At 49.4% G+C, this 15,911-nt stretch overlaps 9 protein-coding genes across 9 annotated transcripts; 5 read left to right on the forward strand and 4 right to left on the reverse strand.

The window, feature by feature from the left end:
* Positions 1-717: 717 nt before the first annotated feature.
* On the reverse strand, positions 718-2,763 carry GL50803_0050375 (VSP; the record flags this gene model as incomplete). The annotated part of the gene is made up of 1 exon (XM_038046148.1): positions 718-2,763. One exon carries the CDS (start codon positions 2,761-2,763, stop codon positions 718-720), a length of 2,046 nt encoding a protein of 681 aa, XP_037901545.1.
* Positions 2,764-4,041: 1,278 nt separating this feature from the next.
* Positions 4,042-5,664, forward strand: GL50803_0013727 (VSP; the record flags this gene model as incomplete). Its single annotated transcript, XM_001704175.1, has 1 exon — positions 4,042-5,664. One exon carries the CDS (start codon positions 4,042-4,044, stop codon positions 5,662-5,664), a length of 1,623 nt encoding a protein of 540 aa, XP_001704227.1.
* Positions 5,665-5,859: 195 nt separating this feature from the next.
* GL50803_0013728 (High cysteine protein) lies at positions 5,860-6,816 on the forward strand (the record flags this gene model as incomplete). Its single annotated transcript, XM_001704174.1, has 1 exon — positions 5,860-6,816. The coding sequence occupies one exon, from the start codon at positions 5,860-5,862 to the stop codon at positions 6,814-6,816; it is 957 nt and encodes a 318-aa protein (XP_001704226.1).
* A 201-nt stretch (positions 6,817-7,017) lies between these two features.
* GL50803_00114670 (DNA primase small subunit) lies at positions 7,018-8,367 on the forward strand (the record flags this gene model as incomplete). Its single annotated transcript, XM_001704173.1, has 1 exon — positions 7,018-8,367. The coding sequence occupies one exon, from the start codon at positions 7,018-7,020 to the stop codon at positions 8,365-8,367; it is 1,350 nt and encodes a 449-aa protein (XP_001704225.1).
* A 314-nt stretch (positions 8,368-8,681) lies between these two features.
* On the reverse strand, positions 8,682-10,430 carry GL50803_0022204 (Methionyl-tRNA synthetase; the record flags this gene model as incomplete). Its single annotated transcript, XM_001704172.1, has 1 exon — positions 8,682-10,430. One exon carries the CDS (start codon positions 10,428-10,430, stop codon positions 8,682-8,684), a length of 1,749 nt encoding a protein of 582 aa, XP_001704224.1.
* Positions 10,431-10,454: 24 nt separating this feature from the next.
* Positions 10,455-11,228, forward strand: GL50803_008627 (uncharacterized protein; the record flags this gene model as incomplete). The annotated part of the gene is made up of 1 exon (XM_001704170.1): positions 10,455-11,228. The coding sequence occupies one exon, from the start codon at positions 10,455-10,457 to the stop codon at positions 11,226-11,228; it is 774 nt and encodes a 257-aa protein (XP_001704222.1).
* Positions 11,229-11,237: 9 nt separating this feature from the next.
* On the reverse strand, positions 11,238-12,245 carry GL50803_008626 (uncharacterized protein; the record flags this gene model as incomplete). Its single annotated transcript, XM_001704169.1, has 1 exon — positions 11,238-12,245. One exon carries the CDS (start codon positions 12,243-12,245, stop codon positions 11,238-11,240), a length of 1,008 nt encoding a protein of 335 aa, XP_001704221.1.
* A 108-nt stretch (positions 12,246-12,353) lies between these two features.
* GL50803_008625 (uncharacterized protein) lies at positions 12,354-14,255 on the forward strand (the record flags this gene model as incomplete). Its single annotated transcript, XM_038046369.1, has 1 exon — positions 12,354-14,255. The coding sequence occupies one exon, from the start codon at positions 12,354-12,356 to the stop codon at positions 14,253-14,255; it is 1,902 nt and encodes a 633-aa protein (XP_037901546.1).
* A 27-nt stretch (positions 14,256-14,282) lies between these two features.
* Positions 14,283-15,893, reverse strand: GL50803_008623 (uncharacterized protein; the record flags this gene model as incomplete). Its single annotated transcript, XM_001704168.1, has 1 exon — positions 14,283-15,893. The coding sequence occupies one exon, from the start codon at positions 15,891-15,893 to the stop codon at positions 14,283-14,285; it is 1,611 nt and encodes a 536-aa protein (XP_001704220.1).
* Positions 15,894-15,911: the final 18 nt, after the last annotated feature.

Here is a 15,911-nt window from a genome sequence, read left to right on the forward strand (position 1 = left end):
CAAGGACCACCTATAGCGGGGGCAGGTGCGTCTACGCATCACCTCTGCGCTGTAGACAGTAGACGGCACGCCATCAGTTAGCACAAGATCCGGTCCGCGTCTTCTCCGGCTCTGTATCCATCGGGCTATGCTAACCATTACTATAGCCGCCCTATGACAGAACTAGGCCTTGCTTCGCAGAAATCCAAAAACAGGGGTCGTAGATCGGGCGGCACGGGTCGCCCTCGGGCTAATCCACTGCCGCGGCACGGCCACTGCGGGCACGTTCAGATGGCCATGGAGCTGGGGGCGGCCTCGGTCGAGGATCATCGCTCGACGCGCCTCTCCTGCAGCGGCCAGGGCGTCCCGGCCGGTCTCGGGCGACGAGGACGCTATTGAGGCACGGAGAAGTACGGTGGCCCACAGGGTTCGGCGGGGGGCCGGATCGCGCAGAGCTGGTTGAGGAGACTAGAGCGCCAGCCAGGCCGGGGCGCCGCCGGGAAGGCTCACACAGGTCCCGATCACAACGGGGGCATCTGGGCCGTCGTCTGCTGGCTCCAGGGCAGAAGAGCGGTAGACATGCCGGGCGGTCCCGCTGCTTATTTTTGGATTTTCTACTCTTTCACGCTGCATAGAAGGGGTGAGATCTTAGGAAAAACCGGGCTTTGAGGGTCTACTGGCATCGTGAAAGAGCAGTAGGCTGTACAGTGACGCGTTTACTACCTAAGTGGATGCTACTTACGCCTTCCCCCGACAGATGAACCACCAGCAGAGGAAGCCGACGAGGCCCCCGACGACGACGATGGCTGCGACGGAGATGCCAGCGATGGCGCCGGTAGAAAGGCCGCTCTTATTAGTGCCAGAAGACACACACTTACCATTGTCTAGACTGAACCCATCAGCACACTCTTCACATACGTCATCCATCGTGCAGCTCTTGCAGTTAGCATCAGGGCACGCCACACACCCGGTGCCGCTCTTGCCGGGCTTCTTGCCGTCCTCGCAGGCCGTGCACGTGGCAACCGCCATGCCGCCATCAGCTCGAGCGTCGGGGGCCGTGCACTGGGAGCACCCCTCCACTCCGACGTAGGCATTACCGCCTGCAATTGTGCCCAATGGGTTGCCACAAGCCAGCACAGATTGTTCGGCACTTATTGCCTTTGGGACAACGAAGAATCTATTGTTGGCATTGGGTGTATCACAGACACCTGCTGTTGTTGATTTGGAGCACATATAGCTTCCTGGTACTGTATCAATCTTGTAGCAGCCACCCATGTACAGGAAGAACCCGGCAGCACAGTAGCTGCAAGTATGATCAGTACACCCAGCATTTGTTCCCTTGTTATCAGTACATAGTCCATCAATGGGGAACTTATTGGTCTCTCCACAGTATGAACAGTAATAATGCTCCTTTCCATTAGCATCGATCACTATGGCATCGCAGGCTCCAGACGTCCCCCCACACACAGTAGGGTCCTCGCAGGTCTTCACACATGTATAGTCATCGCCTGCATCTCCATTAGACTGCTTCCTGTAGTTCGCTTTACAATCTGTGCACTTAAATCCACCGTTGCTAGAACATAGACTACAGCCTTCACGACCACCTTTGGCTGTGTCATCACACGGGACGCACTCTTTTGTTCCACCCTCGGCTTTTAGGAAGTACCCGGGAAGGCACCCTGTACAAGTCGATATATCATTGGCTGCGGTACACACTGCACAGTTGTTTCCACAAGACTCACAAATGGCGTCAGCACCAGACCCCTTCAGAACATACCCTTCGAGGCATGTCTTGCATTCAGGCTTGTTAGCTCCATTCTTAGTACATGTCTTGCACTGCGCTACCCCTTTATTTGGGTCTGACCCGCTGGTATCACTGCATAGCACACACATAGTGTTACCGTCATCTTTAAAGTGATTCTCATCCACACATTCGGATGCAACCGTCACGCACGTTGTGGCGCCGTCGATGGCTGTCTTCACCTTCTTACTGTTACCACAGGCTGTGCACTTTGGGCCCCCAGTTGCCGGGTTGTACTCACACGTGGTGCAATCAGTTATTGCAGAATCCTTGCATGTCCTTGTCACTGGATCAGCATAAGTGTTTCCATTACAACTACCAGCATCTACGCAAGTGTTAGTATCGGTCTTCAGGTACTTTCCAGCCTTACAAGATGTGCACTGATTATTTGCTGCGCCACTGCAAGTAGCACAATCGTCATGACACTTTGTGCATGGACCGGACCCATAAAAGCCAGCCTTGCAGGCAGTGCACGCGGCTGCTCCTGTATTGCCACCTGGCGCCGTGCACTTGAGACAATTCTCCACTCCCATGACCCCGTTTCTATCTGTAGCATCGGAGCACAGGATGCACTCGTTACCAGGAGTCACTGTTGCAGCCGGGTTCTTGAACAGGCCGTTCTTTGTATTACAAGTAGTACATACTCCATTACTGGCTGCTGTGCAGACTTCAGACCACAGGCTCGTCTTGTAGCACCCGCCCATGAAGAGGAAGTACCCGTCGCCGCACTTCTCGCAGGTTGCTGTCATCTTGTCGAGAGCAGCCCCGTCTGCTTTGGTGCACCCGGCCGCCGCGGCCTGGATGGAGCCGAAGGGTCGGCAGAAGCCGTCGACCGGGACGCCTCCGACCTTGCACTCGGTACAAATCTCGGCTGACCCGACCGTCTCGCACTTATTGACCTGACAGGTCACTATGTGGTCTCCGTCTTGCTGACAAGGTGCTGCAAAAGAACTCACCACAATATAAAAGGCTGTTAATAACATTGAGGCCCATCGAGGCACTGCTAGCGTAAGCAGACATTTCACCAGTGACTCTATTCTCTAAGTAGCCATTCAGTAACGCACTTGTTAGATATCGCGTCAAAGATGCCAAAGACCCAAAGAGCTGATCCGGTGCCAACCTTCCCGTTACGACAAAACATAGATTTAGCTATCCTCTCAGATAGCACGTAGCCCGCCCTCTGGCCAGCTAGTTGAGGACTAGCCTTGCTAGGAGAGTTTCGCGCACAAGAGCATTTCATTGATGGCAGTATCAGTGGCCGCCCTGCGTATCGGCTGGATGATCACCCTCGGCCACGACTCGAGGAACCGGGCACCCGACCAGAGGCATAGCAACGGTTTGGTTTGTCTACGGCCCTACTACCCCTCGCCAGCAGGGAGCGGGCAGCCCGAATAGCATCAAGCCTCCCCAGTGTTGCCTCTTCTCTAGTGCGCGGAGGTACCCCTCGTGTCTGGGAGACGCTGTGGTGCGGCTGGCTAGAGCCGGTCAAGTGGGGAACCACCATTTTAGGGGTGCTGGGACATCATTGCGTGCCCGAAGGCTGTCCACCGTAGCGGAACCATCCCAGATAGGAACAGGTGAGGCACCAGTTCCTTTAGAGGGGCCTGCGACCGGCGAAGGACGGTCTCTAAAGTGGTCAGTAGGGCCCTTCAGTGCGTGGGAGTCGACAGGGGGCGGGTTCACCAATAGTCTGTGGTGCAAGCGGGTTGGGTCGTATGACAGACGGCGTCCCTGAGCAGGGGGACAGTCACAGTGCGTCGCGATAGAACGTAGCCATCCTCCACGGGGCATCGCTCCTGCCGGGCTTCAACAGTGGAATCTCGGGGGGACAGTGTTCGAGGCATGCACTGGTGACCCGTGGCTCGGGGCTGCTGGACATTGCACGGCTGGCTCCATCGGGTCGCTGGTCAGGCATTCAGGAGAATCTAGGAGTCCCTTGGCAGACCTTGTGACTGGCACAGCAGGAGAGCTGGTCGCCAGGAAACCCTCACATCACAGCGAAGAGCGAAACATGACCGCCGTGTAGCCGTTACTATGGTATGCCTTGCAACACAAGGGAGGAAGCTTACATCGATCGGTCCGTTTCACAGCCGGCCAGTCACACGAAGGTGGAATCAGCACGGCCCCACCTCTCAACGCAGGCCCACATGAAGGGTAATCTCTGTCAGTGTGTCATACAGCATAGGCAAGCGTCATGAAAGGGTATAAGCGCGGTAAGTGGAGCTGCCATAACCTTGCGTGACAGGGCTGCGCGGGCCGCAATGTTCTATGCATTTTTGCTGACCGGTCTCGCACTCGAGCTAGTACGGGCAGCGCAAGCCGGAGACGAATGCGAAGAGGTAGCTAGCAGTGAGCCCAACACTTGCAAGGCCTGTAGCGCCGTCGTCAACGGCAAGAAATACTGCTCGCAGTGCAACGGCGGTGGGTCTCAATCTGCCCCAACGGACGGAGTGTGCTCAGCAGACAATAACGAGTGTACCCGGAAGCAAGATGGGAAGTGCACACAGTGCGCTAATAAGTCCTTCATGTACAAGGGCGGATGCTACAAGGATAGCCAGGCACCTGGCAACACGATGTGTGAAACAGCAAATGCTGGAGTGTGCACACAGGCTAAGGAAGGATACTTCCTGCCGCCGGGCACTGATAACGCACACGACTCGGTTGTTTCGTGCGGGGATACAACGGGCGTGACGCTTACTGGCGATAAGAAGTACACGGGCGTGGCCGAGTGCGTCACCTGTACTCAGCCAGGGCAACTATCAATTGGTGGCACTAAGGCCGCCATATGCACCAAATGTGCCGCAGACCTCTACTTGAAAATAGATAGAGGCGTTATGGAGTGCGTCGCGGAATCAGGATGCGGCGAGGGCTTCTTCCCGACAATCGTCGACGGTGTTAAGAAGTGTGCTGGCTGTAGTGAAGCTGGAAGCGGTGGCATAGAAGACTGCGAACTATGCATACCTAGAGCACCTGCTCCTGAAGCAGGAGTCAAGGTCACCTGCTCTAAGTGTCATGCTAGTAAGAAGGTCAGCCCCCTCAAGGACGAGTGCATGGACAACTGCCCCGCCGGGACATACGACAAGCAAAACGTCTGCACCCCCTGCCACTCGTCGTGTGCCAGCTGCCAGACCGACGACAAGGAGACCTCCTGCACGGCCTGCTACCCTGGACACTCCCTTCTGTATGAGGCCAACGGAGCGACTGGGAGGTGCGTCAAGGAATGCACTGGTGCGTTCATTACCAACTGTGCAGACGGGCAGTGCACGGCTGACGTGGGGGGCGCGAAGTACTGTGCCCAGTGCAAGGAGGGATATGCCCCAATCGACGGAGTGTGCACAGCAGTAAAAATTGGGAGAGACGCGAGTGTATGCACAGCTGCAAGCGGGAAGTGCACGGCGTGCACAGGAGCATACGCCCTCATTTCTGGTGGATGCTATGGTGTGGCGAAGCTTCCTGGAAAGGCTGTCTGCACGGCAGCTAACAATGGAGAGTGCACTACTTGCGCGAACGGACAACAGCCCAGTGGAAAGGTCTGTCCGACATGTCCAGCTGGCTGCTCAAAATGTACAGGAAGTGCTCCTTCACAGCAGTGTTCGGAGTGCTTCCCGGGATACTATAAGTCCGGAACAAAGTGCGTAGCATGCGACAAGGATGATGGAAGCATTAAAGGCGTACCAAACTGTCTGAGCTGCAAGGAGCCAGCCAGTTCTTCCGGGGCTGTTACTTGCTATGTCAAGACAGACGGCACTAACAATGGCGGAAGCATGAACAAGAGCGGCCTTTCTACCGGCGCCATCGCGGGCATCTCCGTCGCTGTCATCGCTGTCGTGGGGGGTCTCGTGGGCTTCCTCTGCTGGTGGTTCATATGTAGAGGGAAGGCATAGGTACTTAGGTAGTGAATACTATGAGTGATGATAGTGGGGTGATAGTGTGATGATAGTGTGATATGCACAAAGGCTAGTGATGGAGTATGCACTACTTGTAAGACAGATAACGGCCTGTTCAAGAACCCGGCTGCACCTCAGAAGCCTGGTAATGAGTGCATCCTCTGTCATGATGCCACGGGAGCAGATGGATATATGGGAGTCGAGGGCTGCGCTACATGCACCAAGTCAGACAGTAATAAGGGGGCAGCCACGTGTACTGCCTGTCAAGCAGGGTACTACAAGGACTCTCAGGCATGTAGCAAGTGTGATGGTACTTGTCTGACCTGCGATGGAAGTGGTCAGAATCAGTGTACATCGTGCCCAGAGGGGAAGTACTTGAAGGGTGATAAGACTTGCGTAACTAGTGATCAATGCACGAGCACCGTTTATCCAGACCCAGAGTCTGGAACGTGCAAGGAATGCAGTACGATAGATCAAGCATGTACTACCTGTAAGTACAATGCGACTGTCAGTAAGCCCCAGTGCACTGCCTGTAATAACAATAAGAAGGTGAAGACGGCCATCGATGGCATCACAACATGCGTCGATATAAGCTCTGGCTGCGAGGATGCTGATCACTTCAAGGCAGATGGTGATGCTGCGTGTGTCTTGTGCAGCGATACCAGCGGATCAGACCCAAAGAACAAAGGCATTGCTGGCTGTAAGGCTTGCACGAAGACAGCAAGTGCCAATCCAACCTGCTCGGAGTGCCTGGAGGGATACAAAAGTACCGGAGTTGGTTCAGTAACATGCACCCCCTGTCACGCCAACTGTGCCACATGCTCAGCTGAAACTGCCGAGGATAAGTGTCTGACCTGCAAGACTGGGTTCTTCCTCGTTGAAGTTACACAACCGGCAGGAAAGTGTGTCTCATGTAGTGACACAAACAATGGGGGCATCGATGGATGTGTGGATACCTTACAGCATCACACCCGTCCAACTCAGCCATGCACAGGAGTCCCATTCTTCCCCCAGGATCTGGTCCAGTGCTCAGCTGGTTCGGATGCCCTACCGCACCTTGTTGGAGACTGCATTGAAGCTACTGATCCGGCGGTGCTCTGGACTCACTACCTACCATCAGATTGTCTTTGTTTTCGCATATTTACATAGTTGATGGCCATGGTCTTTCTCCGTTGTCCATTGAGGAATGAGACAATCAAATGATACTTGATATGAACCTTAAAGTGTTTCATGTGAATTTCTGAATGGTTGTCTTGTTCTGCTATTAGCGAGTATATCATCTAATGCCCTTCAAAGAGCTCTTCGCATACAACAGCTGATAGGAAGTGTATACCAAAATACAAAGTTTACATGTCTGAACGCTACACCTCTTTGGCTCCAGCATATGCTGTGTATTACGAGAACTATTACCCATATGAAGAAATTGTTGAGTGGCTCACGTACCATGGAAGCGTCCTCACTCAAAGGCGTGAATGGTCTTATGAAATAATCACAGCCACCGATGAGACCTTTGTCACCAGATTTCGCGAGATCTCAGATGCAGAACAGCTCAGATCTATACTTCGCTTTTCCTCGAAGACATTAGAGGACTTTAAGCTCAAGCTTGACATCGGACCCGTTTATACGAGTGATATGAGTCAACGCAAAACGCAACCGGAGTTTGCACCATGTGAGCGAGAGCTTGTGTTCGATATTGACGCAGGTGACTATGATAGAATTCGTACCTGTTGTGCCGGACCAGCCATGTGTGACAAGTGCTGGCGCTTCATGGAACTGGCAGTCCCTCTCCTTATCCTCTTTTGTCGTGTTCACGGTTTCAACGACTACTTCTTTGTCTTTTCTGGACGGCGGGGATTGCATTGCTGGATATGCGATGCTCGTGCACGGAAGCTTTCTAAGGACTCTCGCAAAAGCATGGTCGACGCATTCAATATCATTAGCATAGATACAGGAAGTGTTCTTCGGGAGTCATACGATCACTCCAATTGGCTTTGTCGCTTAATTCACGATCACATTTGTATACGTTTCTTTTCCCAAATGCTTGAAGAACAGAATTGGCTTGGTGGAGGTGTTGAAGAGCACTTAGCTAAGTACTCTAAGGAAAGCCTTCTGACAGAGCTACGACGGGCTGATTCTGCGCTGTTTTCGTCAGCGCCGATCTTTTTCTTTCTTCATATTACCTTATGCATTTACTCTTGCTTAGTTGCAGGAGGGTATCCTGTTACAACTGGTTCTGCCAAAAATTCAGACGGGCGATTTGCATCTCTTCTTACTACATTCATCGGAAAACTGACTATGATAACATCATCTGCCGCTCGCTGGACTGAGCTTGAGCTACTAATTAAGGATTATGATCCAATTCTTGCTGCCATCAGGGTGTACTACACATATCCCCGATTTGATGTAGAGGTCACTCGCGGGATGAACCATCTTCTAAAGATTCCATTCTCGGTTCACTCCAAGTCTCGTAAAATATCAGTCCCCTTTCCACCCGCACCAATCCTCAAAACCTATTCCATTGATACAGGAGTTCTTCAACTGGGACCCTTAGACACCGATGACTCCTTGCCAAGGTTTCTGCCATCTGATGCACCCACTGTGGACGATCTTTTGAGCGGACACACAGAGCACTACTTCAAGTACCGCACATATTTCTCCCGAATTGTTCATCAGGTGACAGCGCCATATGATGGAACTTAAAGGAAGACACACTGGTATATTCCAGCTCTTTTGATTCACAGGAAATCTATTTTCATAAGGTAGCTAACAATAACATTGCCAGTCGAGCACTCTGTTAAATATGTAACTAATATCAAGTAATAACTTCTACAAACCGCCATGAAAAAAGAGTTGTAAATAGAACGTCTCAAAACAATTATACTAGACTCCTGCAGCACTACAAAACATACTCATACAACTAATCGTACGGCTCAAGGTTGACAACGAAGTATTCGCAGTAGTGTGCAAATATGATAGCATATAGTTTATTTGGCCGATGAACCCTGAGTGAGCGCTTACTTCTTCTTTCCGTTCTTAGCTTTGCCTTGAGCTGGTGCAGTGCCTTGCTTTTTCGAGCTCTGTTTTGGAAACAGGGGCGGCAATTTCTCACCCAGCGTCAATCCTGGCGCAATGTAGCCAATGGTCAAGACTTCCCTTTTAATAACTCGGTCTTCACTCGAAACTCCAAGTTGGTCTAAGATGAGCGGGGCCTTCTGTGGTATAAACGGAAGCAAGAGGGTTGCACAGACACGTAAAAGTTCATTAGCGCAGTACATGACGAATTCATGGCCATTCTTGGTTTCCGCCTTCTTGATCAGGACCCACGGCATCGTCAGTTGAATATAATTATTAATCCCAACTAAAATCTCAAATATCTTGGAAAGAGCTCCTGGAATGTCGATATTGTCCATAAGGTTGGTCACTTCCTCACAAATCGCAAGTCCTTTATCCAGAAGATCAGAGATATCGTTGATTTTTATTATAGAAGAAATATTTTCACGCTCACCCGCGTCAGCTGGCAATAGTTCTGCTATAGAGCTCCTTCTACTTTTCATCCAAAGAGACCGGATCTGTGCAAAGCTTACGCCTTCAAATAGCTTCGACGGATCTGTCCAGGCTCTGTCCGGTAGTAACGAATCTGCGGTGCAACGCATGGTCAGGTTGCCTAGAACATTCGCTAAGTCTGATTCTGTACGCATCGAGATAAGTTCCTCCGTAATACCGGGGTCATTTGCTGGAGAACCTTCACGCAACATGAAGTATTTAACGCCGTCCAAGCCATATGCCTCCACCAGGGACATTGGATCGAGGGCATTACCGAGACTTTTCCCGATTTTCTGGTGATTTATTGTCCACCACCCATGGATGAAAAAGCGTCGAGGACACGGTATGCTTGCGCCCATTAGAAACGCAAGCCAATAGACACAGTGGAATCTGGCAATATCTTTCCCCAAAAACTGGACATCGGCAGGCCACAACCTACTGCTAAATGTTCCATCTGGATTGATTGTAGAATCAGCAGCGGTTAGGTATATAGCTAGTGCGTCAATCCAGACGTACATAACGTGGTCACTGTCCCCTGGCACAGGGATCCCCCATGAGATCTTGTCTTTGGAACGGGAAATGGAGATATCGTGAAGCCCCGAGTGAATGAAGGAGACTATTTCGGCCTGTCGAAAGGCGGGTATGATGATCTCAGGATTGTCCTGGTAAAATTTGAGCAAGGGCTCCTGAAATGACGAGAGTCTGAACTTATAGTTTTCCTCGCTCAAAAACACACAAGGTTGGCCAGACTCTGCAGACACTTTGCATGGCTTCCCTTGAGCATCAACACCATCCTTGAGATTTGTCTCTGTTACAAAAGCTTCGTCGGCAACACAATACCAACCTTCATACTTATCTTTATAGATCAGTCCAGCAGTACGCAGCTTCTCCCAAAGTTTGGTAGCCATCTCAACATGCTTAGGCATCGTCGTGCGCATAAAGACATCCGGGCACAGACCAAAGTTCTCCAGAAAGTACGTTTCAAATGTCTTAGCCATGTTATCACACCATTGCTGCGGTTGCAGTCCCATTTTCTCGGCAGACTGCTGGACTTTCTGGCCGTGCTCATCGGTTCCAGTCATGAGGTAAGTCTCAAAACCTTGGAGTTTTCTAAAGCGCTTCAAAGTGTCTGCAAGCAGCGTTGTGAAGACATGACCGATGTGAGGCTTTCCATTAACATAGTAAATAGGCGTGGTAAGATATACCTTTCTTGCCTCCATTTTATTTAAATCATTAAATTCACCATGTCACCTTATCAGCAAACAGACTCTCTGCAAGACGTGATTAGGCGCTATATAGCCGACATGCAAGCACGGGGGCATCCTCCAAAAGATATTCTGAGTCAGGTCCTCCATCTTACTTTGGATGTTATCTTTCCAAGTGGGCCATGCTCTACAAGCTCATCAACTGTAGCAGCCCCACAGGCACCTCCACCCACTGCAGAAGAGGCAAAAAAGGCTTCAGGTCAAGAGGAAGGAACCTCGTCTTCTTTTTATTCTTCCTTTTCTTCTTCTTCGTCTCATCAGCCTACTCCTAGGCCACAGTCTCCCTCGTCTTCCTCCTCTTCTTCGTCTTCTTCATCCTCCTCATCTTCATCTTCATCTTCATCTTCATCCTCATCTTCCTCGTCCTCGTCCTCATCATCTTCTTCCTCTTCCTCTTCTTCGTCGAGTTCTCGCTCTAGCTCTCACTCCAGCTCTAGCCACTCTACTACTGATTCTGAAGAGTCTTCTGGGTCTCTAAGTGTGCCATCTCCGGAAACATCATCGTCTTCGTCCTCATCGAAGTCCTCACCCAATGAGGTTATAGAGCCATCCATAAAAAGGCAAGAGAGACCGTACTCACACAGTGAGAAGACTAGTTCGACAGAGCCTCGTCGCGTAACAGAGATGTATCGTGACATGCACAATTCCACTGGTAATAGTTATCGCCAAGCAAAGGCCAAAAGAAAGAGCGGATCTTTTTCAGGGGGTTCAGTGATAGATCCCAGTGTGCGCTATAGCAAGAGCTTAAGTTGATACAAGCAGCTATGTAAATTTACCTTTGTTGTGCAAGACTTCAGCTTTGGTCTCTTCCTGGATCAATGCGCGCACGGTACCCCTTATCTCATCAACTTGCTTGAGCGTCACTGTTAGATCTTTGAGTGCTAACTTAAGAGATCTGACCTCTCGTTCCTTCTTATCTAGCATGTCTTCTGCGATACGACAGTTTTCTCTAACCTTCAAAAGCATGTCCTCTTGCCTTCTGTAGGCCTGCTCCTTATCTTCCAACTGAGCCATCAAAAGCTTCATACTTGGTGCCATTAACCCCTGCTCTGTTACTTTCTGTGTTAAGCTCTCCAATCGTACAATTCTGTCTTGCAGAATTCTTCGCTCATCTTTCAAACTGCTGTTCTCCCGTTTGGTAGTATCCAACTCCCTGGCCAGTGAGGCAATTCTTCCGAGCAATAGATCGTTATCCTCACGTCGCAACGGGACGCCAGGTTCCGCATACTGCATGTTGCCGGTGTATACCTGGAGAAGAGTATCGACCACAGCGTCGTAGCCTGGATCTGTTGCACCGTCATGGCCCCTAGTTAAGGCCATTATAGAAGACGCCCCTGTCATTGCCTTTCTGATCTTTAAAACCTCCTCTTCATGAAGAGACTTTTGGCGTGCTTGCTTTGTCTCTAGCTCGATGATACGCTCGCGGCTCTGCGCATTCATCCGTTGCATGTTTAAATACTCTTCCCGAGCTGCGTCAAGCCTCTTGACCAGCTCTCCTTTCTCGCTGCGTATATCCATTAGCTCTGACCGCATATCGTGAACTAGAGCAGAGAGCTGTTCAACACGTAGCTGAGATGCAGCAAGAGCGCTCTGGGCATGCAACTCTCGTGCAGACATCTCCTTCAACTCCTGCTCACGATTGAGCTGCATCTGCTGCACAAGAGTTCGCTCGTGGGCTAGCTCAGCCCGTAGGCGCGCTAAATCTTGAGCTAGGGACGCTTCTTTCGCTTGTTGAAGACCGTGGACTATCTCCCATTCTTGAGGGTTCATTTTATTGACACGCTACAGTCCTAACAGACATTATTGAACGGAAAGCCAATCCATTGGCCGGCAGATTGAGGTAGGGCAGGCTTTAATCACAAGTGAATCAAAAAAATCATGATTATCTCTCCCATTCCGCGAGGATTGACGGAGCAGTTAAAGGTAATACCACTGTCTGTAATATTCTTAGGTAGTAAGGAGTATGCGAATGGAGTTAATTTGAGGGCATCTCTGCTATTTGTGTACAGTGCAACGGCCTATCTCTTGGTTTCATCAAATTTGAATATAAATGCTCTTCCCTTTTTCCTTCGTGCCTTGGTTGTCTCCACACTTTCTCTTTTCCCTGCAGCGGTCGTCTGCACGCTCTGGGTTGTTCGCTATCACGTAGAACTGGACTTTCTGCATAGCATCTCTCAGATTGTCATTCTTTCTACTGCTTTGTTGCTGCTGCCCCCATTCCCTGGCACCACCAATGTAGTCGACTCTATAATGGTGATTCAGTATATAATTTTTATTTATAGTGTATTGATACTATTAGATAACATACTGCTTTCTAGATTGCTCGGAGCAATCGGCTGGAATCGCTCCTTACAAGCAAGCGCACCTTACTACTGGGCTGCCCTCTCTTCTGCGCGATGCTGTCTCCAGTCTGTTTACTTGTCCCTGTGCTCTCTATATTTTATTAAATTTCGAAATGCATCTACCAAGGGCCAAAACGTGCGGTTAAGACGCTTTTTAGCCCATAAGAAAGCGCAGACCTTGCCAGCGGAGCGTTTAACTATTCTATCAACCCGTATAGACATCGACAGACAGACGAGGTCGTTCGATTTATTATATATCGTTCTGATACTGGTTATTTATGGCCATATATGGTATACTAGTGTCTGGAAGGGAAATGCCATAGCCAAGTACCTGCCACAGTACTATGGAGTAGGAGACCTTATCCCTTTATATTTCGACCGAACGTCATCATATAAGATTGCAGGTTGTGATAATTTAACACAGTATATGTTATACTTAGTCCTATTCTTTATTATAGGCTGGCTCTACTACCATCTTTGTCAGACAAAATTGCACCGCTTGAAGCTACAACATGCCTCCAGAGACCTTACCCAGGCATTCTGTCGTAAGGGTTTCCATCTCCTCTACATAATAGTGCTTCTATCTCTATTCTCTGATCCAATCGCCTTCTTCGTTCTTTCTTCAATAGCCGTGGGTTGCTTCTGTATATTGGAGGCCGTGCGTGGTCAGGTGCAGACCCCCTTTCACACGTATACACAGTGCTTTGTTGTAGATAAGCGCAGAAACGTGGAGCTATCCCATATCTTTCTATTACTTAATGGGAGTGTCTTTCCTGCTGTCTACTTTCTCCTTTGGCTAGCTGCTGGCCCTCCTGTGCATACACCGGATGCTCATGGCGATACACACCATTCATCCAATATTTGGTCCAAAACTCTTTATTTTATTCGTGCTAGAGACACTAAGCTGCAAAGCTATGACTCGTTTTTGTCGGCTGGCGTTGTGACAACTATCTGCGCGGATGCGTGCGCTGTATACGCATCTATTATTTTCACCTACATTACTGGCTTTCCTCCCCGTCGCTATAAAGATATATTCTATATTAAATTTAAATCTAATCTGATTGTAGTATCCGATTCATCAGAAAAAAAAGATTCGACGACTAAACAGTTATCACCCAAGTGCCGCTATTTTTCATCTCACTACAGAAACAGCATTCCGGTCACCTTAGTCTCAACCAAAACGACGTGTACCGGGCTGTCTCCATTCAGTAGAGGATGTCACAACGCCTGTTTAAATAAAAACAGAACATTTGTGGGCAGCATTGGATTCTGGATATCGTCCACCCTTATTTGCGCCCTACTGTATGGGTACTCTATTGGGCAGAGCTTACTTCTAAGCATGATTACTGCCCTTGCAGAGACTGTCTCGTCCATGGATAATTTAATTCTTCCATTCATATTTATATGTTTCCGTGGACTTGTGTATCATCTACTCTGATTTATCAGATAGTCTATGATATAAGAGCTACTCTTTAACCTCCTGTATCACTCTCTTCAGAGAATCTAGTTTATATTGCATAGCTGCTTGCGCCTTATACGCATTGTCGCGCTCCTTCTCAAGTGCAGTGCATGCTTCTGCTAGTTTCAGCAGCTCAGCATCGCGAATGCTTAGCTCTCCTGTTAGGCGAGTAGTATCTGCTTTACACTTTTCGAGCGCTTCGTCGGCAGCCCTAGCACGATCTTGCTGTTCTTTTAGTGCCTCCTTCAGAGACTTTAGTTCTTTATCTAGTGCTGTACAGCGCGCTTTTCTTTCGGAACACTTCTTTTCTAGAGCAGCTAGCTCACAGTCAGCCTTATCTCTCTCTTCTTCAGTCAATTTTAAATCATGCAAGAGGCTTCCTGCCCGTGCTTCCAGCTCTACTATTCGTCGATTCAACTTTGTGCATTTATCACATTCTATTGAGCCACCGTTTTTCTGGACTGCTTCCTCTTCTGCTGTCAGCACAACAGGCTGTGTCTGGGAGCACATGTCCTTACTTTTTAGGGCTAGCGGTGGACATATAAGGCCATCTGTGTCCCGTACGTCATATTGTTGGTCACAGTCTCTCAACTTCCGCTGCTTAGTTTGACTTCCCTTAGTTCTTTCGTCGACACTGCTTTGGCTATGGATATCATCCATTGCAGTGCCCTTAGATAAGAGCTCCTTCTTGGGACCAATACAGGAATTGTTAGCATCAAGGTCCGTGATAAGCTCACGTGTGTTTGTGTAAACCATATTGTCTTCACTGCTGCATGTTGCTTTTTCAGCTAGTACTATTTGTGGATGCAGTTGCATAAGTGTGGATATTTGCTCATGCGCCCGTTGAAGATCTTCCTGTAGCCGTACTGCAATAATATCCTTTTGTTCTACCTCCAGCATGAGTCGTTCTTTATCCTGTATGACTGTGCGAAGATTATCTGTTAATACGTCATTTGTGCACTGGAGTTCCTTCAAGCTGGGAAGAAGCTTTTGCTCCACCCCGTCCTTATACTGACTTAGCACCTCTGCCTCCTTTTTATATTCAAGTGCCCGCTGCTCTGCAGCAGTATATTCTTTCACTAGCTCTTCATTGAGTTTTCTGGCCTCGGCAAATCTTTCCTTAAGCTGCGCATATTTTTCTGTTTTCTTTGCTAACGTGTGCGTGCATGCGTCGAGCTTTGTTGCAAGAAAAGCTGCTGCATGGTCGTCCGTTGGGCTTTGGCTAGTTGACTCCTTGTTCCGGCGCTTGTGCGTGTCAGTCTGTGAAGAGCAATACTCTTCTGTTTGTACGTAAGAGAATACTGTTGATACTGTGCATTGAACTTCATTACTTTTAGTAGAAACATAGCATTGTGACACTGCATCAGAAGTCTCGACCGAAAGTATTTCTAGATGCCTTACTGGCTCGTACTCTAGAGTCTTCCTTGATAAAATTCTAGTTGGTGAGCGGGGAGACGATAAAAGCTGGGGTGACTGAGGAACATTGCGTGTTTCTTTGTTAAGCTTTTCCTGCCGCAGATCATACTGAGTTGTAACGTCAGTGCATTCATGGATCAATTTGTGAATGTTCTGCAGAATATTGTCGTCCGTGTAAAGAGACGACAAAGACAGGTTCATGTCCTCTGAGCCTTAGCT

This window comes from Giardia intestinalis, chromosome 1 (assembly GCF_000002435.2).
Source record: "Giardia intestinalis strain WB C6 chromosome 1, whole genome shotgun sequence".
Lineage (NCBI taxonomy): Eukaryota > Fornicata > Diplomonadida > Hexamitidae > Giardia > Giardia duodenalis.